The sequence below is a fragment of the Lacerta agilis genome, chromosome Z (assembly GCF_009819535.1).
Source record: "Lacerta agilis isolate rLacAgi1 chromosome Z, rLacAgi1.pri, whole genome shotgun sequence".
In the NCBI taxonomy this organism is placed as follows: domain Eukaryota; kingdom Metazoa; phylum Chordata; class Lepidosauria; order Squamata; family Lacertidae; genus Lacerta; species Lacerta agilis.
Window position 1 is genome coordinate 35,792,425 of NC_046331.1, and position 25,024 is coordinate 35,817,448.

The 25,024-nt window shown below is 44.5% G+C and overlaps 1 protein-coding gene across 1 annotated transcript in view; it reads right to left on the reverse strand.

The window, feature by feature from the left end:
- Positions 1-2,024: 2,024 nt before the first annotated feature.
- KLHL4 (kelch like family member 4) overlaps positions 2,025-25,024 on the reverse strand; it is a 40,857-nt gene continuing 17,857 nt past the window's right edge. Inside the window, exons 2-11 of the mRNA XM_033137797.1 lie at positions 20,103-20,279; positions 19,035-19,171; positions 18,589-18,785; positions 14,208-14,420; positions 12,371-12,557; positions 8,994-9,218; positions 8,209-8,371; positions 7,563-7,775; positions 5,634-5,805; positions 2,025-3,087 (exon numbers count right to left, since the gene is read on the reverse strand). Of these exons, the coding sequence (XP_032993688.1) occupies positions 3,028-3,087; positions 5,634-5,805; positions 7,563-7,775; positions 8,209-8,371; positions 8,994-9,218; positions 12,371-12,557; positions 14,208-14,420; positions 18,589-18,785; positions 19,035-19,171; positions 20,103-20,279 (1,744 nt within the window). The 3' untranslated portion in view covers positions 2,025-3,027. The remainder of the gene's footprint in view (positions 3,088-5,633; positions 5,806-7,562; positions 7,776-8,208; positions 8,372-8,993; positions 9,219-12,370; positions 12,558-14,207; positions 14,421-18,588; positions 18,786-19,034; positions 19,172-20,102; positions 20,280-25,024) is intronic.

The following is a 25,024-nucleotide window of genomic DNA, read 5'->3' on the forward strand; positions in this document are numbered from 1 at the left end:
AGAGAGAGAGAGAGAGAGGGAGAGGTGTTTCACTTTTGGTGGTATATAGACTTTGGATTCTGGAGGGCTGTACGCACTACACAACCTCAGAAAGTAAATCTTAAGAACACTTCACATATTACAATGAACATACAAAGAAATGGGAGCAGAACTGCAGCCATTGGCCCTGCCCTTGATGCTTATTCAGCATAGTAAACATCATGTGCAAAGTATATCCAGACTCTTTAGGAGCTAGGAGGGACCACTGGACTGGTGCATATGTACGTTGCACATAGGAGAAGACTACAGATATGAATCCTGGCCATGGCTATTCTAACATGCAAAGCAGGGGAGAGGACCCCTATTCCTCTCACATAACAATTCCCATGGTTCCTTGGGAACAGAGATTACTTGTTAAATCACTCCAGAACTGTGGCTCTGTGAGGAGAACTCTCAGCACCCTTAGCAGATTACGGTCTACAGGATTCTTTCTGACAGAGGTTGGATGGCCACCTGTCATGGATGCCTTAGTTGATGTTCCTGCATTGCAGGAGGTTGGACTAGGTTACCTTGGGGTCCCTTCCAACTCTACAATTCTATATGATTCTAGATCCCAGGCTGGATCTAGACACATCAAAGAAGTGTTTCAGTTAAACGCGTTGCAAACTTTATATGCGAAATCGGGTTAGCAAAAGCAGAACTCCACAGCGCCATCTGGTGTCACAGCATTATAATGCATATACAAACGAATATAAAGCACTTTTTCTTTGCCAGTGTAGCTGTGTCCTCAGACAATGTTGGGACCCTGTCACCTTCCTGGGGTACCATAGTGAAAGACTTGAAGCCGATGGTCTGCGGTGTTTTGTTAGGGAAGGGGTTGGGTGTTGGTTGCGTTTACTTAAACCAGGGTGATGAACCTTTTTGAGCCAAAGAACATCTGGGGCAACCTTCTATGAGCCACAGACCTGTGCTGTGCAGAACCAGGGGCAAAAGTGAGCAGATCAATGAATAGGAAAGTTAGCTTTGTACAGTAAGTTAGTTTATATACACGCACATACGCACCTCCATCCAGGCAAGCAAGCAAGCAAGCAGGAGGCACTATCAATGGCACATTTCAGCAAGGGGGATGTGATGCAATGCCAGTGCGCAGAGTTTCATTGGGTCCCTTTGGGCCAGAGGCTCCCCACCCCTTCTTTAAGCACTCTGATGCTTGCAAGACATGCAACACTTTGCAGTGGCCTAGGCTGATCTGTCGCAGGTGGGTGAACTGTAGGGGGAGCATGGATGGCCCAACTGACATGAAGTAAGGGGTGAAACCTTGTGCCACATCGCACACCTTCTCCTGAGGACTTCTATTTGGTGCTAAAGCCTCTGCCCAACAAAGCAGAGAGATTCTGTGTGCATTTGCAATCATGCATTTGCAATACACCAGACCTCAACTGGAGAACTGGAAGCACGTGACTTTGTGTGGGTGGAACCAGCACTGCAGTGACTTTTTTTTCCCCTGTCAGAGGAGGAAGGAAAGCAAAGAAAAGAGGGCAGATCTACATGCAGCAGGGGTAAGCATATAATACATTTACAAAAACAAAAACTGGGCCCATGTTAGCAGAGTCCTGTGTTCAGAAAGACTAAAGACCACTTCCATAATAATTATGTCTTATATTCATTTTCCATTAGCAATTCCAGGAACATCAGTGTGACACTGTATTTGAGTTGCTGCTTATAACCTACCAAGTATTTTATTTCTGCAATCACAATCTCCTTCCCACCTTGTTTCTAGACATTGGGTGATACGTAAGCAATGTCTATATTAGGAGCCACTGACTCCTTTTTTTATTACCATTGGCCACATTTTGAGCAAGGGCTGCATTCCCACCCTCTCCCAGATCAGCACCTTCCCCACCCAAAGACAAAAAAGATGAAACACATGTGTGTGCACGCACACATAGATTCTACAAGGGTCAAAGTTAGAATCAATATAATTAATCTGAATCACACACACACACACACACAATATTAAGAGTTGGAAGAGGATGCGAGAAAGAGTGGAACTTTTCCAACTTCCTCCTTCAGCTGTATGTACTTTTGAAAGGAGAAGAAAGTAACCCCCCCTTGCTACCTTATGACCATGGGGACAGTGACAGGGGATGCTCAGAGATTCCATAGCTGCATAGCCACCACTGTGCCAACATGTGCTAAGTTGCCAACTCCTGGTCTAGATTTATCACAGAATCCAAAGAATCAGGGTCAGCTCAAGCATTAAGTGGCCCTGAACAATGTGTCCTCTCGGCACTGCCTTCCATCAGTGGACATCTTGCTGCAGTAGCAGTGCTCCGCACAGCATTAGCCAGCTGTGCCTAGCTACCCTTTTATTTTTCCACATGCAATATGACCCCAGGTCAAGAGCACTGCGAGAAACTTTAAGGGCAACTAGATCCAGCTAACCGATGGTGATCAAAACCAGGGGCAAGGCCTGAAAAAGCTCAAAAGAGGCAAGCATTAGCAAGGAGCCTTGCCAAAGTCCTGGGGTCCTGGCAACTATTCACGGATGCTAAGTGGTGCAGAAAAGACCCTGCAGAGGTATCTTTGTGCATGAGGAGGAGACTACGCAAGGCGTCTTTCTGGTGAGGGAATAGGGATTCAAGGCTCCACATGGCTCCCTGCCCTCCTTCTCCATATCAAGCTGTCCAGGGGTTCTTATAATGCAAGTGTAAGTAATTATAGGGGGGAGATACATGTTTCATTTTCAGCTGCACGCTCAGCTGTTCTTGACACAGAATTGCTTTAGAATGAGGCTCTCTCTATTGATGCACAGTGTGTACCCAGATCCTCCCTACAGATAGAGATTAACATCACCCATGATGGTCAAACACCTGCTAAGTGTGTCTTTGGAATGCAGAAAATGTGGTTTTCATGCTCAGGCTCCACATGGGCTCATCCTTGTCTTTCCTCCTCCTGTAGTGGAAGCGCTTTGTGTTGTTTTCAAGGATGCATTTCCTCCTCTTCTGCCATGCTTCTTATTAATATTTCACACCTGGAAATGGTCTGTTATGGCAGCTTCACGACTACAACACAGGCACCAGCTCTTCCTATATTGACTGGAACTTCCTAAAAAAAAAACCAGAATGTGCACTGTTAACTCCATCTAACATGACAGTCTGAATCGGGGTGGGGGGGGGGACACAGGGGGAACTGCTGCCCTTTGGATGTTGTCAAACCCGAACTCCATCAGCTAATGGCCAAGGATGGTGGGAGCCCAGCATCACCTCGAGGGTGAAAGATTCCCCAGCCATGATCTAAATTAATTAAGAATAGCATATAATTTCCCTCCAAATACTATGTTGCTATTGCTAGGGCTATTGTTGGGGTGTGGGGAGTGTTAAAGGAGGGGTGCTACCTCTGGTGGGGGACATGTGCTGCTTCTTCAGGGATAGTTTGGTCCCCACCCTTCACTCATTTCTCACCTGTGGCATCTAGACACTGTCAGCATGCAACAGCAGCCATACCCCCAGGAACGTCTTTGTCTGACCAGCTAAACCAGGTGAGGGTAGCCAATGGGTCTCAAACCCTCAGTGAGTTAGGTACCTCCCCTGCATGGCAAATTAAGTGAATGAGGCCAATAGTGGGTCTGAAGGTGGTTTCTTCATGTGCTTTAGAGAAAAGTGAGAGGCAGATGGGGTTCGTCAACTTGGGAAAGGAGCCAATCTAGGAGATGGAAAACTCTGACCCTAACACACACACACACACACCCCACACACACTACTTTGCAGGATATCTTCAGGAAAAGAAAAAGCTAAGGAGTAAACCCTACACGAATCCAGAATGGAATCCCTAAGGTTGGATGGCTTCCTTGTATGTTTCCTTCTGGCAATTCCTGCAGCCAGACATGTTGCTCTGCTTGCCCTTGGACCACATCAATAAAGCTGACAGGGGGGTCTTGTCACCTGGGCAGCCCAGGACCTCCATATACGCTGCCCAGGAAGGTCACTTCAGTGCTGCTTATGCAATAGTTTGACTACATCCCCTGAGGCACACTCTACTGAGACATACAGATGTCAACAACTGTGTTTTGGGGTAATGTAGAGATCAATATAAAAGTATAAACTGGGGTGCTTAGTAAATTGGAAGATTGTGCATATCAACCAGTGAATATGCATACTGTCCAAGTGCAGAATATGCACAGTAAGATACTGGTCAGTGTGTGAACTAGCTGAAGGACCACTTGCCCATTCAATCCAAGTGTGGTTCCAAATGTGCACACCTTCTGGTGGTTAGGCCAAGCGGTGAGTGAGGACACAGCCTTTTCTGTGATGACATTTCAACAGTAAACACCTTCTCCAGAAATTCTCCTCTGTCGGACACTGTTTTGGCCCCATCTGCACTATGCATTTAAACTGTATCATACCACTTTAAACTGTCATGGCTTCCCCCAAATAATCTTGGGAACTGTACAGTGGTACCTCGAGTTACGAACTTAATTCGTTCCGGAGGTCCATTCCTAACCCGAAACCATTCTTAACCTGAGGCACGCTTTCGCTAATGGGGCCTCCCGCTGCCACCGTGCTCCCAGTGCGCCATTTCCGTTCTCATCCTGGGGCAAAGTTCGCAACCAGAGATACTATTTCCGGGTTAGCGGAGTTTGTAACCCGAAGTGTTTGTAACCTGAAGCATTTGTACCACTGTAGTTTGAAAGTTGTTAGGATACTTTTAATCCTCTTACAGGGCTAAAAACCCCAGAGTAGTTAAACAACCAGTCCCTCTTCCTGGGGAATTCTGGAAATTGTAGCTCTGCGAGGGAAATAGGTATCTCCCAACAACTCTCAGCATCTTTGGCAAACTAGCTTCCAGAATCCTCTATGGGAAGCTGTGACTGTTTGAAGTAGAATAATAGTGATTTAAATGTATAGTGAAAATGGGGCCTTTTGTTAACCTGGGCCTCTTTTCAAGGATGTCATCATATAGTCCAGCCCCCTGCAATGCAGGAATCACAGCTAAGGAATCCCTGAAAGATGGCCAGTGAAGGAGAGTCCATCACCTCCCATAAAAGGGGTTGCATTTTACTGCTGCTTATCTATTAATTGCCTTACAGAGTAACATAGACAAAAAGGTAGATCCCTGCCCCAAGACCCTTACAATGTAAACTTTGACAGAGGGGGGGAGGAAGACTTAGGCAAAGTAACTAATATGGGAGAAATACAGTTAACGCACACTAAAGTTTAGTTTCTGTGCAGAGTAAGGACTTATAGGCTTGTACCAGAGGCTTTACAGGATAATTGCGTTTGAGGTGTCTTGAGAGACAGGCTCAAGCAGAAGGGGCAGCCAGGGATAATGGGTGGAAACATTTGAGGGAAAGGGAGACCCTGGAGCAGCCAGGGTTGGTACACCTGGAAGTGCAATACAGACAGGTGGGCATTTCTTGGTTAGTGGCAATGGGCAAGATGGTGTTGTGTAGTGTAGCTGTTAGCAGGCTAGACTCACTCAGCCATGAAGCTCCTTGGGTGACCTTGGGCCAGCCACCATCTTCTCAGCATAATTTATCCCACAGGGTTGTTGTGAGAACAAAAATTTGGGGGGGGGGGTAGGAGAAGCCATGTAATGCAGCTTGAGCTACTTGGAGGGAAAGTGGGGTATAAATGCAATAACAAGCAAATTACCTCTATCCATTCATTGTTTTGTGCATCGTAAGATTCCACCGTATCCAGGTAGGTTTGTCCATCGTAACCACCCACTGCGTACAACCTGTCTCCAAGAGGACAGATCCCAACAGCATCACGGGGTACGCTCAAAGGTGCTACAGTGGTCCAAGTGTCTGTTTTCGGATCATACCTAGAGTATTTATGTAGATCTTTGCAGTTATTAGTAGAATAGATATAAATAAATAAAATAACTAAGCTCAAATGCCTCCTTCAGCTGCAGCACCCCATTGGAAGGGGCCAGTTTGGTGATTTGGGCATGGGAACTTGAAGAGGGTGGATTATATACACAGTAGCATTCATCCTCATCTCTTATACTACATGGTACTTTCTCTTCCCCCTCCCCACCCCTGCAAAGTTCCTTCTGTTTCTTCCTCTCTAGACAGGACGTGTCACGTCCCACTTGTGCCCTCACTCTGATTTGGCTTCAGGGTAGAATAATCAGAGTGAGGGCAGGAAAAGGAAGCAACATTTGCCTTCTGGGGAGGAAGGAATCGATGGCATTGGGGCAGCAGGTATACCTAGCAGCAGCAAAGAGTAATCGAAGAGAAAACAAAGGCATCCAGATTAACAGGAAGGAGTGGCACTGCTTTGAGAAAACTTCCCCCACACCCAGTCACCCAAATCTGAGCTGGTAAAGGTTCTCAAGACTCCATATTGAGCCGCGAGGAAGAAATATAATCATGCTACCTGCAGCCACAAGAGGGCACTCTTGACTTATGATCTAGTCTTTTCTTCTTAGTCACAATGTAAAATGACTGAGTTGAAGCATGCAGCAGCAACAGTGACAGCCAATCACCCATTCTTTACTCCCTTTCCATTTGGAGGACATCAAGCAAATGTCCCAAGAAAAAAGCCAAGCATTTATTGTTGTTGTTAGTATTGTTATTATTATTATTATTTGCTGGATGGCTATAACAATTCATAGAAATGTTTTGGTCTGTGCACGCTTTAAGGAATTTTAGATTATCAGCAAGCTGCCTTTTGAAGAAATTGATGGATTCTTAGTATAGGAGCCTTTTGCAGATCTTGAAGTAGTTTGAGATAATGTACAGCTTAATAAATCAAGGCTACCATTCATTGTTAGATGGAAAGTGGGCATGCAGCATACATTTGGAATTAAGAGAAGCAGCATTTGCTTCAGATAAATCAGGGGTGGGGGAACCTCAGGCCCAATTTCAGACCTCCAAGCCTCTCTGCCTGGGCCTTAGAACTTCTCCCCCATCCGCCACTGACTCTACTTTGCATCCTCCTTGAGTGTTTTTGCCTGCCTTGAATATGTCCTCGAATACGGATCATACTTCTCGCTACCATGGAAGGAAGATAAAGAAGAGTGTGTGAATGTGTGTAGGACCTAGCCTACTGTATAAATGTAGATTTTATATGCATTGTTGCTTATGGTCCTGCCCACACGGTATGTGGCCTCCAGAAGGTTCCCCACCTCCAATATGAATCTATCGGTTTACGAAGCGGCACACAGGTACAGTATGATCACTTCCCTAGTTTTAACTTCCATTCTTTGGGAGGCCCTCCAACTGCATCCCCAATTTTGTTAATTTTATAAATTACTTTCTCTGGTGAATAATTTTAAACACCTGGTAAATCCAGCATGTTGTTTAAACCTAAAACATCTGCTTCGACGCACAAAGGAAGATTCCAGTCATTTAATTCCTTTATGCAGTGTGGCATAATGGTTACAGCATGAGAAGGTGACCAGACCCCCACCCGGGCATGAACCTCACTGGGGTGACGTTGGGCCAGTCACCTTCTCTCATCCTGAACTACCTTATAGGGTTGTTGTGGGGATAACGTTGGAGTTGGAGAATATTGTATGCCACCTTGACCTCCTTAAAGAGTATGCACTAACAAATTTTTTTAAATGCCCCCTACCTTTCTACGCAGTCGGAAAGCCGAGAACAGTGGTTAGAAGCAGGTGCATCATGGCCACCCACGGCATAGAGAAACCCGTTGTAGGTTGCAACACCAACCCCTCCACGCCGCTTTGACATGGATGCACACATGCTCCACTTGTTTGTGTGGGGGTCAAAGCACTCCATGGATTTCAGGCAGGAGCTGCCGTCTCGCCCGCCAACAGCATACAACCTATAACAGCAAGACAAGCAAGACATGAAGGCATATTGTCTAACTGCCCACATTTTAAAGGAAGGACGCAGGAAGCATGCCATCGGTTCATCTTGCTCTACAACAAGGATGTAGAATACGTGGCCCTCCAGATGTTGTTGAACTCCCATCAGCCGTTGCCAGCATGGCCAATGCTTAAGGGTGATGGAGGGTGGGGATGAGATGCAGTACAACATCCAAAAGGCCAAAGGTTCTCCAACTCTGGTCTGCACTGGCTGGTGGTGGCTCTACAGGGTTAATCATAGAATCATAGTGGAGTTGGAAGAGACACTGAGGGTCATCTTGTCTGACCCCCTACAATGCAGCTATCCCATACAGGGATTGAACCTGAAACCTTGGCATTATCAGCCCCACAGTCTAATCAACTGAGCTTATCTGTGAGTGTTATGCATACTTGCTGTTCAGTGCTGCAACCCCCACAGTGCTCCTTGGTGTTGCCATGCTTGCGACGTAATTCCACTGCCGGGCCTGAGGGTCCCATCTTTCCACCGTGTTGAGGTAACTCCATCCATCATGGCCTCCCACCGCATACATTGGCCCTTCAAGCATTGCTACACCTTTGGATGAAAATCAGAGTTGGGAGGAAAGTAGTAGATATTAATGTAGAGACACATCTGTTGAATTACGTATTCGTGTTCCTCACCTACACCCCGCCATCCACCCAGTAGAGCCATATGGTGGATAACTGGCATAACAGTCACACAACAAAACAAAACACCGAAATTCATGCACCAATACAGGACAAGGAATCTCGGGCTGTGAACAGCCTGTGAAGCTTCATGGCTATGGAGTAGGGATGGGTGGAATGGCCCATATCTGTTTCATACAGTGCATTCCATCCCATTTTTAACTCTGTGTGTGTACTCATAACATTCTCTTTTTAATAACTGCAGTGAAGAGGAGGGCTGGGAAAGCCCAGTAACACACACAGTTCTGACTTCCACCAACGCTGGATCCAAATTGTTGTGTTTGAGATATGATAGAAAAGCTCTTACTGTGATCACTGAATCACAGTGGTCCATTCACACATGCATCTAATGTCAAGGGATGGCTAGGAATATGTAGACCTGTTCTCTGTTAGAGGTCTCTGGAGAATCATTGCACAGCAAGTGCATGTTTAATGTGTGTCAAACTGTCATTGCCAGTTTAAGTAGAAGATAATTTTGCAGATGCTCTTACCCAAACCATGCCTGTGGGTTGACATTGGGGGCATCACGGTCCAGGCTTTGGTTACTGGATTGAAACATTCAACTGTATTGGATGTTTTCAGGCCATCTCTTCCTCCTACAATGTACAGCTTGTTGTCAATCACAGCAACTCCGAACTGTAGCCGCCTTCCATTCATGGTTCCAATTTGGATCCAGCTGTTTGTCCTCAAGTCATATTTCTCAATGGTGGTAGTGCCTGTTGAAAATATATGAATAGTGAATTTGAAGGAGAATCTTACAGAACAGTGGTGGCAATGGAATATTCATGAACATTCAGTGATATCGCTGACACTGATTGGAGATAATGAACAGCCAATTTTAACCACTTATATAACTGAGATATCTTGAGAACTTGTACGTAAAATACATGAAAAGTATTTGTGCCTGAAACACATGGAAGTGCAAGACACCATTAAATATTTGGTGGTTAAGAAGTTTTTTTAGAGTTAGCTTCAAGGATAGGAACTGGTCAAACTTCTAAAATTATGGTGTGGTCATATGTATCAGTGGCAAGCAACTTAGTGTGGAAAATGAACTACATGCTTATAGTTGCATGCAGAAACAGGTTGAAAAAGTAGAGTGGTAAACACCCAAGACTTGTACCTTGTAGCTAGGGATATATTCACAGACTGAGTGGTGCATGGTGTTTTTAAATCTTTTTTTAAAGCTTTGTAAAGGCCGAAGAATTGATGCTTTTGAATTATGGTGCTGGAGGAGACTCTTGAGAGTCCCATGGACTGCAAGAAGATCAAACCTATCAATTCCTAAGGAAATCAGGCCTGAGTGCTCACTGGAAGGACAGATCCTGAAGCTGAGGCTCCAGTACTCTGGCCACCTCATGAGAAGAGAAGACTCCCTGGGAAAGACCCTGATGTTGGGAAAGATGGAGGGCACAAGGAGAAGGGGGTGACAGAGGATGAGATGGTTGGACAGTGTTCTTGAAGCTACCAACATGAGTTTGACCAAACTGTGGGAGGCAGTGGAAGACAGGAGTGCCTGGCGTGCTCAGGTCCATGGGGTCACGAAGAGTCAGACATGACCAAACAACAACAAAGGCTTTAAAAAAAGAAAAAGAGCAGGATCAGGCCAACCAGATGTCTATGTGAAGCCCACAAGCAAGGCCTGAGAACAGCAGCCATCACAACTAGTAGGCACTGATAGTCTTATCCTCCTGAATTTCTCTTTTAAATCCACCCAAGTTGGTGGCAATTCCATTGTTTAACAGTGTAAAGAAGTATTTTCTTTTGTCTTCCAACATTCCGCTTCATTGAGTTTCCCTGAATTCTGGGGTTATGAGAAAGGGGCAAAAAAAACTTTACTCTGTCCACTTTCTGTGACATCTATAATTTTACCGACTTCTATAATTTCATCTCTTACCTGTCTTTTCTCTAAACTAAAATACCCCAGAAGTTGTAACCTTTCCTCAGAGGGAAGTTGCACCAATCCCTTGATGGTTTCGGTTGCCCTTTTCTGAACCTTTTCCAGCTCTACAATATCCTTTCTGAAGCGAGGCAACCAGTGTTGCTATTTTCAACTGTGAAATTCCAATTAATTCTAATTCATTCCACTCCTGTCCATTCAATTCTAAAGGTCAGCCACTAAAGCAAAGATCTTAAGGCTCGGACTTCAGCTTCAATCTCCTATGTGTCCATTATGATTGCACAAGAAACACAATGCAATCCAAACCATTTTCTCCCCTTCATCCTGAGGATCTAAAGTGCTGTGCTTTTTTTTTTTACCTTGGGAGCGGTGTGAGCAACTCTATCTGAATAATGTTAATATTCATTCCATATAACGAAATGTAATATGGTGGCAAGACGGCGTGTTTGAAATTAGTTCAAACATCCAATCTTGCTAGCAATTTCTGCAGTAGCAAGTAACACTACAATCTCTTTGAATAATTGCTTTTCTGTGGGTTGTATGCTGTGGGTGTAAGGGTAAAGTTTCTGCAGGTAGCAGTGGAATATAAACCTATTCTTTCCCCCTTTTTTAAAAAAAGTGTGGAACTTTAAAAGTTGCAGATGGAATCGGATAGGCTTTGGCCAACAGTTGCGAGGTATAATTCGGAGCAGGGGTTTTAGTGTGGCTACCCAGTTCTGTGGAGCATTATTCTTGTCAAGATGCAACAGGTGCCAGCTATCTGCACTTTCCAGAAACAATTTAAGACCATCTTGCTCTGACGGGCTTTCCCATTGGGATGAATGGGTCTTTACCATGAGTGTCTACTTTGCATATTTTTGTATTTTAATCTGTTTTAAAATATATTCGGTGTAAATTGCTTTGAGACAGTTGTGTATAAGGATATTAATAAATCAATAGTAATAATAATGTGAAGGTAGATTAGGAACCACAGGAAGTTGCCTTCTAATTAAGGTGGGATGGTTGGTGGCGGCGCCGATTATATTAAATTATGGGCATTCCACACACATTATGTCTCAAGGCAGTGTACAAAATGCAATAAAATGCAAAATAAGCATACTTCCAGCTGGGAAACAAAAATGTCTTCAACTGTTTCCCAAAGTGCAGGTAGTGGTCACCTGTCATATCTTGACAGGAGTGATGTTCTACAGAGTATCTTTGAAACCTAAAGGAGAAGCTCCCCCACAGACCACAGTGGCCTGCTGAGTATATAAGGGATAAGTCAGTATCTCAAGTCACCTGGTCCTGAGTTGTAGAGGGTCTTATATGATAGTAACAACACCTTGAACCTGACCCAGTAGCAGATTGCCAGTGGTAGTTTCCCCCCACAAGCAACCTAGTCACCAGGTTTTGTACCAGCTGTAGCCTGCGGAGCCACTTCAAGGGTAGTCCCACATAGAGGACATTGAAGTAATCCAACTTTACATGGACAACTGTGATCAAGCTATCCCAATTCAGGAATGGCCATAGCTGTCTTCCTAGCTAAAGCTGGTGAAAGAAAATGCAAGAGGGCAGGGCTCCTCTTGTAGTTGTGTAGAAGAGGTCACTACATTTGCTAAAATTCCCTTTTCTACACAACTATTTAAATACAGGAGCCCCATCTTCTTTTACATCTGCCCATCCTAGTCTGAATTCTAATCAATAATCTCCAATGGCCAAGGATGGTTGGAGTCCAACAACATCTGGAGAGACCCAGGTTCCCTATCTTGGCTTTGTATCAGGAGTAGCTAGTGGGTACCCACCAGATGTTTTGGGCTATAGCTCTCATCATCTGCAGCCAGCATAATAAATGATCAGGGATAGTGGGAGTTGTAGTCTAAAACATTGGGAGAGCAGCATTTTGGCTACCCCATCCTTACATCCTTACATGCTAACTACATTTATTGTGAACTAAGTTTTCATAGGCCAGAGATCACTTTGTCAGTTTACCTTTGGTGGCATCCATACCCCCCACAGCATAGAGAGAGCCCACGGTGGACTTCCTAGGCTTAGTACGAGGACTCTGCATCATAGACCTCCTTTCTGGTAGCAGGTGATACTTCATTGCTTCCATGAGAAGTTTCTGGCACTCAAGGTCATCTGTGAACATGGGGCTGTTTTCCAGATCTGCTAATAGCTGAGACATACAAAGTCTTGGTGTTCATATTGATGTAATCAAAAGGTCATTTCTAGATATATCAGCCAAGTCTTTCTCCAGATGTTATGGGCCACAGGGCATCATAATAATTAGTGAGGACCCTGAGACAGCCAACAGAAATCCTCCTCATGGCTGGTGTTGCTGCTACTGATCCTCCTCCTCTTCCACACCTGGAGTTGGCCAAGGGAGGAGAGGGTTGGCAAGTGGGCCAACAGGACCCAGGATTCAGGTTGCATTGGCTTCTGTGCATATTAGTTTGCGCACACAAAACTAAACAAAATGTTGGAATTCAACTGCAATTTTGGGGAATGAAGTTGGCTGGTGCATGAACTCCAGTATATGCCTAACCATGCTGATTCCTGGCTTGGGGAGCTGCTGTCAAGCCTCCTCCAACCAAATCCCACTCCCTATCATCCTCAACCTTCTGGTCATAGCTTGGAAGATTGTCTCCCATCTCTTATCCCAAGAAAATGACCTTCTCAATGCATTACCAAAGCACTTCCCCGTGGTCTGATGATCCTATGATACTATTGGGATGTCTGGATGGGGGAATTATAGGAAACAATTCCACTCACCGTTTCTCACACAAGCACAGCCTGGTCTCCAATGGGAGGTGCCATGTGATTTACCACCAGACCTGGCCAGCTTCTGCTCTCTGATGCCTCCAGCTTTGGCTCCAACCTAAGTGCCAGGATTGTTGACATATCCCTATTGTCTTCTAATGAAAGGAGTACAGTCCCACTGTCATCCTTGGGGAGGGGGCCTTCCAACATTAAATTGAACTAATTGCCAGTGGAAGGTTTTTACTAGGTCCAAGCAATACCAAAGGTAAAACCATGGCTATTCACCCAACTGTTTTGTTAGAATGGTGCCCTCATTTGGCTGATATAACCAATATGTCAGCTTCAGTTATTATCCACATTTCCACATCAGATTGTGAGGGGTTCATCCACATTTTATTGAAAATGTATTCCAATATACACATTTTAATACTTTTTACACGCACACCCAATCTTTATGTTTTGCAAAGCAATTTCCCCTAATACAGTGCATTTTTAATAAAAAAATATCTCTCTCTCTCTCTCTCTCTCTCTCTCTCTCTCTATATATATATATATATATATATGCATTTGAAATATATGTGAGCATATGAATTTTTGCACATTACTTGGCTGGAGACCCTCATTGCAAATTTCATGCAAGTTTGAATTTCAAATACTGTTGTGTTTCAGTTCATATGCTGTTTCAGAAACTGCAGATTAGGTAGGCTTCACATTTCAGTGTGATCTGAATCAAATTTCTCACTCGGTCCTAGTTGTTAGTGTAGGGTTTGATTTTCACATTAGGTGCATTTCAATGAAATATTATTTGAAATGTGATTGCTCGCTCCAGGATTGTGTGACCAATAAAGAGTAGGTTCAAAATAATTTAAATAAAATAAAAATTAATAACAGCCGTAACAACAGGGGGTTTGGAGCTGAAAACTGTATCACAAAATCTAGGGAAGCACAAAATCTGCAGGATAATGATGTTTCAAGCTGCACATTTACCCTGGAAGTGTGGATCAGGTCAGCGTGCATAGGGATTCATAGAAATAAAATCTCTCAGGCATTCTAGCTAGAGGCCTACCTGCGGGGACAGCAAAGGCAATCTGATGTAGGAGAGAAGCATTCCGAGTTCCCGCTGCCTGGGTTGCAAGTCATGCCGAACCCACAACATCAGTGCCTTGAATATGGATTCTTCATCTGGGACATTGATGTCATCACTTGACAGGAGCTTAGCAATTTCACTGGCAGGCAGCAAGAGAAATTCCTGGTTCTTTATTACCTCAGTGAAGTGTTCCTAATGAAGGGAGTAAAACATAACTTAGCATGGCATCTGCATTTTACACATTTGTTCATTCATATAATCATAGAAGCTGGAAGGGACACCAAGCATCATCTAGTCAAACCCCCTACAATGCAAGAATTTCATTCACACTGCCTTTTATCCCACTTGATCCTAGAGGCTCAGAGAGGATAGTATTGCAATTACAACTAGACTACTTTTCTTTCTTCTAACTCTAGTGTCAGGGCCTGGCTGGACGCTGAGGAGTGGTGGCTGGATACTGAAGAGTGGGCGTCGGGAGAAGGAGGGTTGGAGACTGACTTGGAAGAAGGGGTCAGTGATCTGAGGGAGTCTGTAACGGCCAAGAGATTGAGAGTCAGAGGCAGGAGAAGCTGAAGGATTGGAGGGTGAAGAACAGGTGCAGGAAAAGGGAGAGAGAGGTCCAGCTGGCATAGAGTCCAGGGCTTCCTCACCTCCTCCGCCTGCCCCTCACCAGAAGAGGATTGAACTGGGAGGAGCAGAAGCAGGTTATATGCAGGTGGAGTCTTCACCTGCTTTTCTGCAGCTCTAGTGGGGAAGATACTTAAGCTGAGATTGGGGCAAGGCCTCTCTGTTGTGGCAAGTGACTCATCAGGTGCACACCTAGGAGGAGCTGAGAGAGACAGGGCTGATGGACATGTCTTTGCCTAACTTATAAGGGTAGTTTTGACAATAATGAGATAACTCCTTACTCCAGACATTCCTTGCCTGATCCCCAACCAGGTCTCTAGAGAAATATGCTTCAGCTGGAGTTCTGAGCCCTGGGTGGAATATTTTTGCTAACATTTCTAGGATAAAGTAGTAGGAGTGCAGCATTTCATTGATTTATCAGTCATATGAACTGGTTAAAAACTATGCAGGATTAATCCCTACTCAGATGCTATGAGTTTAAGAAATAGCACAAGCTGTTTATAGTAAACAGTTTCTTACTTGTAGAAGCAAGTTTCCCAGGCAGGAGACTGTTAATAGTTCACATCAGTAACAACAAAGCTAAAATAATAATGATCCTTTCTCACAGGACTTTTTAGAGGCTGTTTCATATATCCACTGAGTGTTTATTGCTGAGAGTCACTCTCCTCATTCTCATGCCTGTTGACATTTTCAATAGAGGACCAAGTTAAGCGTTATCTTCGCAAATTCAAGCCTGCATCTGCTCAAATCATGGGATGCGTAAGTTCAGGGGGAACTTACTGGGGACGAGTTATTGACAGAAACTCTGGAATGCTCCTGCCAGTCAGTGCAGACAATGGCAGTGTTTGCCCATTGGGCCTGGTAGGGTGGAAGACAGTAGGTAGAACCATTGCCAACAACAGAGACTACTAATTCTTTCTCTGCCCCCATTTTCCTCTTCCCTGCTGAGTTCTGCAAGGACAGCACTGAAACTAAGGAGGGGAGAGCCAGCAGTCTGCCACTCCCTGGAAAATAGGGAAGTAGGGAAATAAGTGGGGGCTGGCTTAGGGCAGACCGAGGTTGGTGGGGCATTTCTCCATTTGCCCTAATGGCCCAGCATCCACTGAATTCCTGATGTATCTAAGGCAGGCTTCCGCAACCTTGGCCCTCCAGATGTTTTTGGCCTACAACTCCCATGATCCCTAGCTAGCAAGACCAGTGGTCAGGGATGATGGGAATTATAGTCTCAAAACATCTGGAGGGCTGAGGTTGAGGAAGCCTGATCTAGGGTAAGCACCTTCTTGGTTCTCTACAAGTGAAGGTGTGAGGACTCAGCTGCTCCCTACCCCAAGAGCAGAGCGCCTACCACCCATCCAGAAGTCTATGCAACCAGCGCCTTGCACAACTTAATACCACTGCCATGATTCATAAAAATTCAGCGGCAGTGTGCGTTCTAGTTTAACTCATCTTGGTGGCTTCAAAAACCATGGAAATTCTCTTACTTTGTTTCACAGGGATTTAAGCTGCTTCTGAATCAAACAGCAACTTGGCTTGAGCTTGTGCGCATCAGTTTCATTTCGCATTCAGACCCAGGAATTGTTGCTCTTTGTGCATTTGTAGAGGTTCTCTTAACTCTTCCCGCCTGCAATATTTATACTGTACCTAGATTTTATTTCACAGCAGGTTTCCTCTTTCTCACCTCATGTCTCAATTGCTCTTTCCTCTGCTTTGAATCACTGGTGTATGGGAAACATTGTATATGCTCTTCTCTGCTCCTCAGATTATAGATATTTTTCACATATCCGCTTGTTCCAGCTCCTGATCACACCCAGCCATTTGCTCCCTTTCTGAAAAGCACCACTGTGTTTTCCTTGCCACCAAAGGCATCAAAACCCACCCACAGCTAATGTGCAGCTTCTCTTTGGGGAGCCGCCGTCTTTATTGACAGTTTAAAGAGGATTCTAGCCTTCGTTTGCCCTATCATCTTGAAACAGGAGGGACGGGAGAAGGCATCCTTTTTGCTCTTTGAAAAAAGATGACATGTAGAAGTGAAGAAGCTTGAATGGTTTTAATCGGTGCATCTAATCGATTAGCTCAGTTGCAAAAATTTTTTAAAAAAAACCTCTTCAGATTAAATTGAGTCAGGCAGATGGGCTCTTGTTCCCATCCCTTTCCATCACAACCTGAGGACATGCCAGTTCTGATGAGACCTAGGGAGCTACAGTTGCATCCCATCCAACTTTTTCAGATCAAAAACTGGGATGTGCATCTTCCTGGATGTGCTCCTGGGCGAGTCACATGAACTGTGCCACAATCTCACCCTGAAAAAAAACACTTTTTTCAGGGTGCGATCTTACATACACATTTTGGGATGCCACACAAGATTGCAGCCCCACCAAAATGCTTTTTTTCAGTGTGAGCGTTGTGCAAGAGCTCGCAAGATCATGGCACCCAAAATGGCAACTGTGGTCTTTTTATTTTTTAGGACACTTGGCGGGTATGCAAATGCAGTGATCGTGATGGAAGAGTGGACTGTACCTCTTTAGGAAGCATGTGGGGGAGGGAGAATAAAGATTCCTTCAAACCTCCCTTCAAACAGGCATCAGACACATCAGGGACATGAGTTCTAACCCACTAGTTTTCTAACTGCAGAGTGCTTGGGGTTGTTGTTATTGTTGAATATATGGAAGTATTCAGATACAGTATTCCCCTAGCGCTTGCTGATTGAAATGGCAGAGTCCATTCTGCCACCTCTGGACTGTTCCACTTCTTTACCAGCTCCTTCCGCTGCATTATGTTGATCAGTCTTCAGGGCAGTTGGGTGGGGATTGAGCAGAAGGCTTACATAATGATTACCTGTTGTGAGGTTGGACGATTTAGGAATATTGGAAGCTGCCTTATACAAAGTCAGATACCAACAGTCCATCTGGCAGCTGCTTGGAAGCAACTCTCTAAGATTTCAGCCAAGGGGGCACTCCCAGCCACACCTGGAGAAGTTGGGAAATGAACCGGGGAAGTTTTGCAGGCAAAGCAGATGAGGTATGGCCCTTCCTCTCATTTCAAATTGGAGGCAGGGGGAATTGAGTGTTTGCTTCTTCATTTTCTTACATGGGGCGGTAGCTCTTTTTAGATTGCAAATGTGTACTATTTTAAAGGTAAAGGGACCCCTGACCATTAGGTCCAGTTGTGTCCGACTCTGGGGTTGCGGTGCTCATCTCACTTTACTTGCCAAGGGAGCCAGCGTACAGCTTCCGGGTCATGTGGCCAGCATGACAAAGCCACTGCTGGCGAACCAGAACAGCGCATGGAAACACTGTTTACCTTCCCGCCAGAGTGGTACCTATTTATCTACTTGCACTTTGACGTGCTTTCAAACTGCTAGGTGGGCAGGAGCTGGGACCGAGCAACGGGAGCTCATCCTGTCACGGGGATTCAAACCACCGACCTTCTGATCAGCAAGCCCTAGGCTCTGTGGTTTAACCCACAGCGCCACCCGCATCCCTGTGTACTATTTTACATACCTTAAAAAGTGGTGAGCCAGCCTTGCTCTGCTTACAGGCCATCTCACTCATTCTGCTTAGCTGGGCCCTGGATATGTGCTGCAAAGTCCTACCTTGATGGTGCCCCATACAGATTCCTTGGGCATTTAATCTTGTTGTAGCCATTTGCGACCACAACCACAACTTGCCAATTCCCCTCTCTAGCTTTAACCTCCCAGCAGTTAGTTCCAGGAAACTTGTTCCTTTGACCTCACCATAGTGTACACGTGCGCCACCCGCAGGAGTTCTGTGCACCCCTGAGCATCTCCGAAGGACCGAATCCCTAAGCAGTTTGATGGATGGAGCTGCTTCACGAGAAAGTTGCAGCAGACTTCAATGACTTGTGAAAGCTGAAGAAGGCAAGCAGCGGCCAGCAAGCTTTCAATTGTTTCTTCTTTGAGTTCTAAGACACCTGTGTGGTTTAATATTTTGAGAGAGAGAGAGAGAGATAGGAAGATGCATGAAAATGGATTGTTCTTTTTTTGTGGGGGAAACTCAAAGAAAGTGTTCTTGTGATTACACAAGATATTAGGCTTGTTTGCACAACACAATGAGCACAGGCACAAGCTGCCTTCAAATATGCACAACTGTTTGTGTGAAAGAGCATACAGTTCGTTGATTTGGAACCCGCTGTGGATAAGAGAGTTAGCAGGGAGTTTACCTGTGTATGCATAGTGCACAAGGTCTTTCAGTGCGTCGGGGTCCACTCCTTCCATTTTGATTTCTTCCTGTTTGGCTTCACGGACATCATTGGTAAACATTGCAGCAAAATAGTCAGACACAGCACTCAGAACCAACCTGGGAAGAGAAGGTGCTTGGTAAGGATCTGTGTCAGCGCTTTATCTTGATGGAAGCATCAGCCTTCCTCACTGCGTTGGTTTTGTTTTGCTTTTTGCCTGGGTTCCTCTAAATGATGCATTGTGTACACATGGAATAACATATTATTTTTGGGGGCCTATGACTAGAATGTCACACATCTGTACAGTGAAGAGGAAAATGTGATTTAAGTAATTTAATATTCTCTTGGAGAGCTGTTTCTTTTCCCTGGGCAAATGAAATCCCCCCTCACTGGCTTGCTACACTGACAGCTCAAGTCTCTGCATGTCTGCTTAGAAGGAAGAATCATTATTTTCAGGGGAACTTACACCCAGGTGTGAATAGGGGAGAAATTCAATTCAGTTTACACTTAAGGGTGAACTTACCTGATTTGAACTATACAGTCGTACCTCGTGTTGCATTCGCTGCAGGTTGCAAACAGCGAGGGTTATGAATGCGGCAAACCTTGAAGTGTTTACTTCCAGTTTTCACCGTGCATGCACGCGCAGAAGCAGTCCGGGCGGTCTGCGCATGTGCAGAAGCGTTCTGCGCAGGTCGCGGATGTGCGATATCGCCACTCGGGTTGCGGACTTTTCGGGAGGCGAACAGCACCCCGGAACGGATTGTGTCCGCAACCCGAGGTACTACTGTACTTTGAAATTTGCACCTCTGAATCTTGTATACTGCAGTAGTTCTCAAGCCACAAAACGTGTACAAAAATCCATATACTGGGTTAAATAGTGTGCATATAACTGCATATGTAGTGAAAATAGCATTCAAAAATGCATTATATTAGGGGAAATTGTTCTGCAAAAGTGTGCATATTAGACAAAATTGCATAGGAAAATGTGTATTTTAGAAGAAGCAGGGCAGTCAGGGAGGCTGGACACCTGTAGCAGGTCAAAATCTTTACCTGTGGGCAGGAATCCTATGCTCTCCAGCAATGAGAAGAACATCACATAGTTGCTTCTGCTGGAGATAATTCTCCATCTTGCGGAATGTCTGCTCTGCATGGTTTGCGGAATGAAAGCATTCATCTGATCTGTTGTTGTTCCCTCCCATAGGAGAGGAGCAGCTGCTTATTGATAACCTTTTGGAGAAAAAATGAGGTCACTGTTATGCAGTTGTATCTGTTAGCAAAGTCACTTAAATAACACAGAGTTCAGAGAGAAAAGAAATCCTAATTATGCTTCACTGAGGAAACTGGACAAAAACGGTATATATAATTTGGGGAAAGGGAAACCGAAATGTTTTGTCTTTCTTACTTCAGGCCTTGTATATATTGGGGACACATTCAACTAAACATACAGGGGGGGGAACTCCCTCAGAAGTAGAGAGCCAATCAGGGTACATGCTCCTTCAGCATACCTCATGCCAACCTGTCAGCTTTAACACTGACAGAATTTACCCTTACATATTGCATACAGAATGATATTGGCTGTCGCACTTTCAACATTAACTTAGGGAAACTGCTGTGCAACCAAAGCGTCAGCACGGAGGGGGGAGGGGTAAAGTAATAAAATCCACCTACAACTAATAAGGTTTTTTTCATTTCTGCCAAATGACACATCATTCTTACCAGTAACATTTAACAAATAATATACACATACAATTTTTTCCCCTGAGGATATAAAATAAAAGGAGAGCAGGGATGGAAGCAGTGCAGTGCCATTCCACCAGTATAGCTGACAGAATAACAGTATTTGACTCCTGCTCTTATTCAACTGGGACCACCCCATTGCTCAATAGAACAAGTTGGTTTTTTTATTTGTAAAAATAATTCTAAATCAACAACTCATTTTTTAAAATTATAGCTGGTAACTGAGAACTTGTACACGAGTTTCCTTATCTCCTCCTCCCTCCTTGTCCATTTTCCTTTTGTGTTGTGTCTTTATTTATTTATAGTAGATTTCTTGCCACCCTTTACCATAAAATAAACCTTTCTTCTTCTTCTTCTTTTACATTATATGCCCAGTGGCTGGGTTTCCTTCTTCCTCTCTCTTATAGTGATTTGCTAGTCCCTCTAGGTGCTTTTCTGTGGTTGAAGGGGATAAACAAAATTAAATTCACCCTGAATTCAGGAAGCATGAGATTAGAGCGGGGGTACTTTCCGAAGTATGGCATGACATCTCGCATGCTGAGGTGTCTAAAGCTACATACAGGTGATAAAAGTTCAGTTAACTTAAGGTGTTATTGTTTACATGTCTTGGGATTGTGTTCGGTTAATCTGATATTGTAGATTTTGAAGAGAATTTATGTTTGATTTGTCTGCTTGACATTTTCTGATCTGCCCTTTGCCCTAACTTCCCAGAGCATGTTACAGCAACCATGCAATTAAAATAATAAAATAAATAAAACAGGTTATATAAAATTATAATAAATAAGAAAAACAATTCCAAACAAAAGCAACAGGACATAAAACAAAACAGAAGAGGTAGACCCTTAAAAAAGACAAAAACACTTTAGCTGTTGAGAGGCCAGGGAAGTGGAAGATATATGAAGAAAACACCAGATGTCCTTCTGTGGGAAGGGAGTTCTACCCTTCATGGGCTGCCACGGTGTCTAACAGTGTATGCTGCCACCATCGAATAACTTTTATGTCATCCTATTTATTTTATTTATTTAAGAGCCCTGTTGGATCAAACCAAAGGCCCAGCATTTATTCCCAGAGAGGCTAGCTAGATGCCAATGGAAAGTCCACATTCAAGAACATGTTCTTATTTAGAGGGATTTTTATCTTTTGATGTGAAATTGACTAGACCAGATGCAACTTGAGGCTGGTCTAGTCAATTTCAATATGCCATTAACTTGCACCAGACTAGGAGTGGCTCCAGTAAAAGGGGACTGGATCGAACAGGCTTGCCCCACCTGCATCCCTGCTAAGTTGCACACCTGTAAAGTTACTGAGTGCTGTAGCAGCAATGTGGCTGGGCATAGGGGCGGGGGGAGGAAAGTTCAGGTGCAGCACAGAAATCATCATCTGTACATAGCCTAAAGGATTTTCTCTAGTTGACTGAGAATGCGTGACTCCCTCTTCCACTCTCTTTTCCTATTTTCCATCAAAATGAGTTATCCCCAGTGCCAGCCACTAACAGAGCTTTTGACGGAAACTCATTATATCCAATGGAATGCCCATACATTTCGAACGTAGGCGCCGAGCCGGCTGCTGCATTAGAAGATAAATATGGGAGACTGAGCTCAAAGATTGGAACTATTAGGTAAATAGCGCAACAAATTGCTGGCATTGCATTTCGGGCAGAAGACGGTGACGCGCTAGCACCAGAATTACCGTGGAGGACAGAAATGTCCTGAAGGTGGCCTCTTTAATCCTGTTGGTGTAATTGTTTCAGAAATAGGGGTGGGGGGTAAAAAATGAAGATCCCACTCCAGCTGGTGAGTTTCTTTTGAAGCTTCTGAACAGCAGCCTCGCTACACTCTGCCTTGCAGCATAACCTTTACAGCATGGTTTGGGGCTTGGTTTAACCAGCCAGCTTATTCTCCTGTTTGGGGAGGGCTGTAGCTCAATGGCAGGGTGTCTGCTTTGCATGAAGAAGGTTCTCTAGGTTCAATCCCAGGCATCTCTAGGTAGCGCTGGGAACATCCACCGTCTGAAACCCTGGAGACCCACTTCCAGTCACTGCCTGCAATACTGAGATATGTAGACCAGTGGCAGCTTTCTGTGCTCCTATTTGTTTTAGCCTTTTATACAGAATCATGAGGACTGGGACCTTGGTTTATTTTTAGGGGAGGAGCCATAGTTTAGTAGAGCAGCATCTGTTTGGCATGCAGAAGTTCTCAAGGACAATTCCCAGCATCTCCTGGAAGAGCTGGGGAACGTTCCCTGTCTGAAACCCTGAAGAGCCCACAGCTAGTCGATGCAAACAATACTCAGGCCCAGTCAGCTGATATGATATAAGGTAGATTCCTATGTCCTTACTGTTCCCACTAGGTGGCTTGCCACTGTTTTAAGATATCTATCATTTATCTAAACAAAATAGGAAACAAAATAGGAAATTCTTTCCAGTAGCACCTTAGAGACCAACTGAGTTTGTTCTTGGTATGAGCTTTCGTGTGCATGCACAGATACCTGAAGAAGTCTGCATGCACACGAAAGCTCATACCAAGAACAAACTCAGTTGGTCTCTAAGGTGCTACTGGAAAGAATTTCCTATTTTGTTTCCTATTTTGTTTCGACTATGGCAGACCAACACGGCTACCCACCTGTAACTATCATTTATCTATCTATCTATCATCTCAGTTTTGTAACTGAGATCATGGACAATGGGAATTGTGAAGGTATGACTAACCTATCCAAATATTTTCAATAGGACCCAAATTCAGCAAGCCTTGACCCTCATGTAGATGGGAAATGTGGAGAACACACACAAGTCATCCTGTTGTTCCTGGCCCCACTTTTGCCATCATGATGCTCATGATAATGTCAGCAGTAGAAAGTCTTCTCCGTGCACTGAGCGCCCCATGCATGTTACAACCCAAAATAGCAAGGCTCCTAAATTGCAAGAGAAGAACTTCCACAACTGCTGCAGACATTATCCGGAACCCAACAAAATTGTGTCAGGAGCAATGGAAGGAAAAGAATTTAGCATGATAAATGGGCATGGAAGTCCAATTGAAGAAAGGTGGCCACCGCCAACTTACAAACTATCATAACAGTTCCCAGGATACCAGAATTTAAATCTCCACTCAACCATCAAGCTGGCTGTCTCTCAGTTTCCCATCTTCCCGGTCCTAAGTTTAATTCTTCATATTTCTACAATGGTTTGCCATTTAAAAACTAAAAACCAAGTCTCTATGAAAATTCAACAGCATAATGATAGGAATGTCTCCTAATATACACATATCTGAATGAAAATTTTGCCTGCTATATACCTCTAATAATACATTTTTTTGTATGTTATTTTCATGAATATATGCATTTTTATTCACCCTCCACCCTAGTATATGCATTCTTTGTACCCATTGCTTGTCTGGAGAACTGCACTGCAAACTTTGGAAGCGCGCAGATGTCAAAGGATGGCTCCGTTTCATTTTGTGTATTATTTCAGAAAGTGTTAATTAGGTAAGTTCAACTTTAAATGCGGACTGAATCTAATTCCTCCCCCATCCCCCCCTCTTACACACACATTTTGCCTGACTGATAGAAGTCACCAGGGCATAGGAAAAAGCAGTTGTTCCACCTCAGTTTCTCCCTCTCCCTGCCCCATTGGAGTGCTCTGCCCACATTCCTGATCACGCAAACAGCAAAGAAATGGGGTGCAGACATGTTTTTTGAACTGTCTCAGTGAATTGTACCATCATATAGGAATGGGCTGAATCTTCCTTTTTGAAGGGATGGGCGTGGGGGAACCCAAAGAAACACATTTGCGCGGTCAGGCAGAGTCCCCCAAACCCCAAGCAGCCCCTGAGTGGAATAACGACACAAGACAACATGCTATGGGATTAAAATTAGCCACAACTTTATTAAGATTCAGATGTAGGGAGACCTTGGCACAGGCGTTGGCCGTTTATCCTTCCCAGCCCTCCAGCCGGGGTTCTGGGTAATTTCAGGGTTATCCAGCATGTGTGGGGATTGGGCTAGCTCTGGAGAACATATGTTCAAGCAGATAGCCCACCACCCTGTTCGCCGCTGCTGAAGGGGGAGGGCAATGACAACCTATGGGCATATGGGCCAATGCCTCTCCCCAAGACCCCTTTAACGGGAACCCTGGTATCGATGCCACAATGGGGGCGTGGGGTCACCGCCCCCCCTTTATGAAGATGACTAAAGTGAATTGTATCATCAGATAGGAATGGGCTGCATCTTCCTTTCTGAAG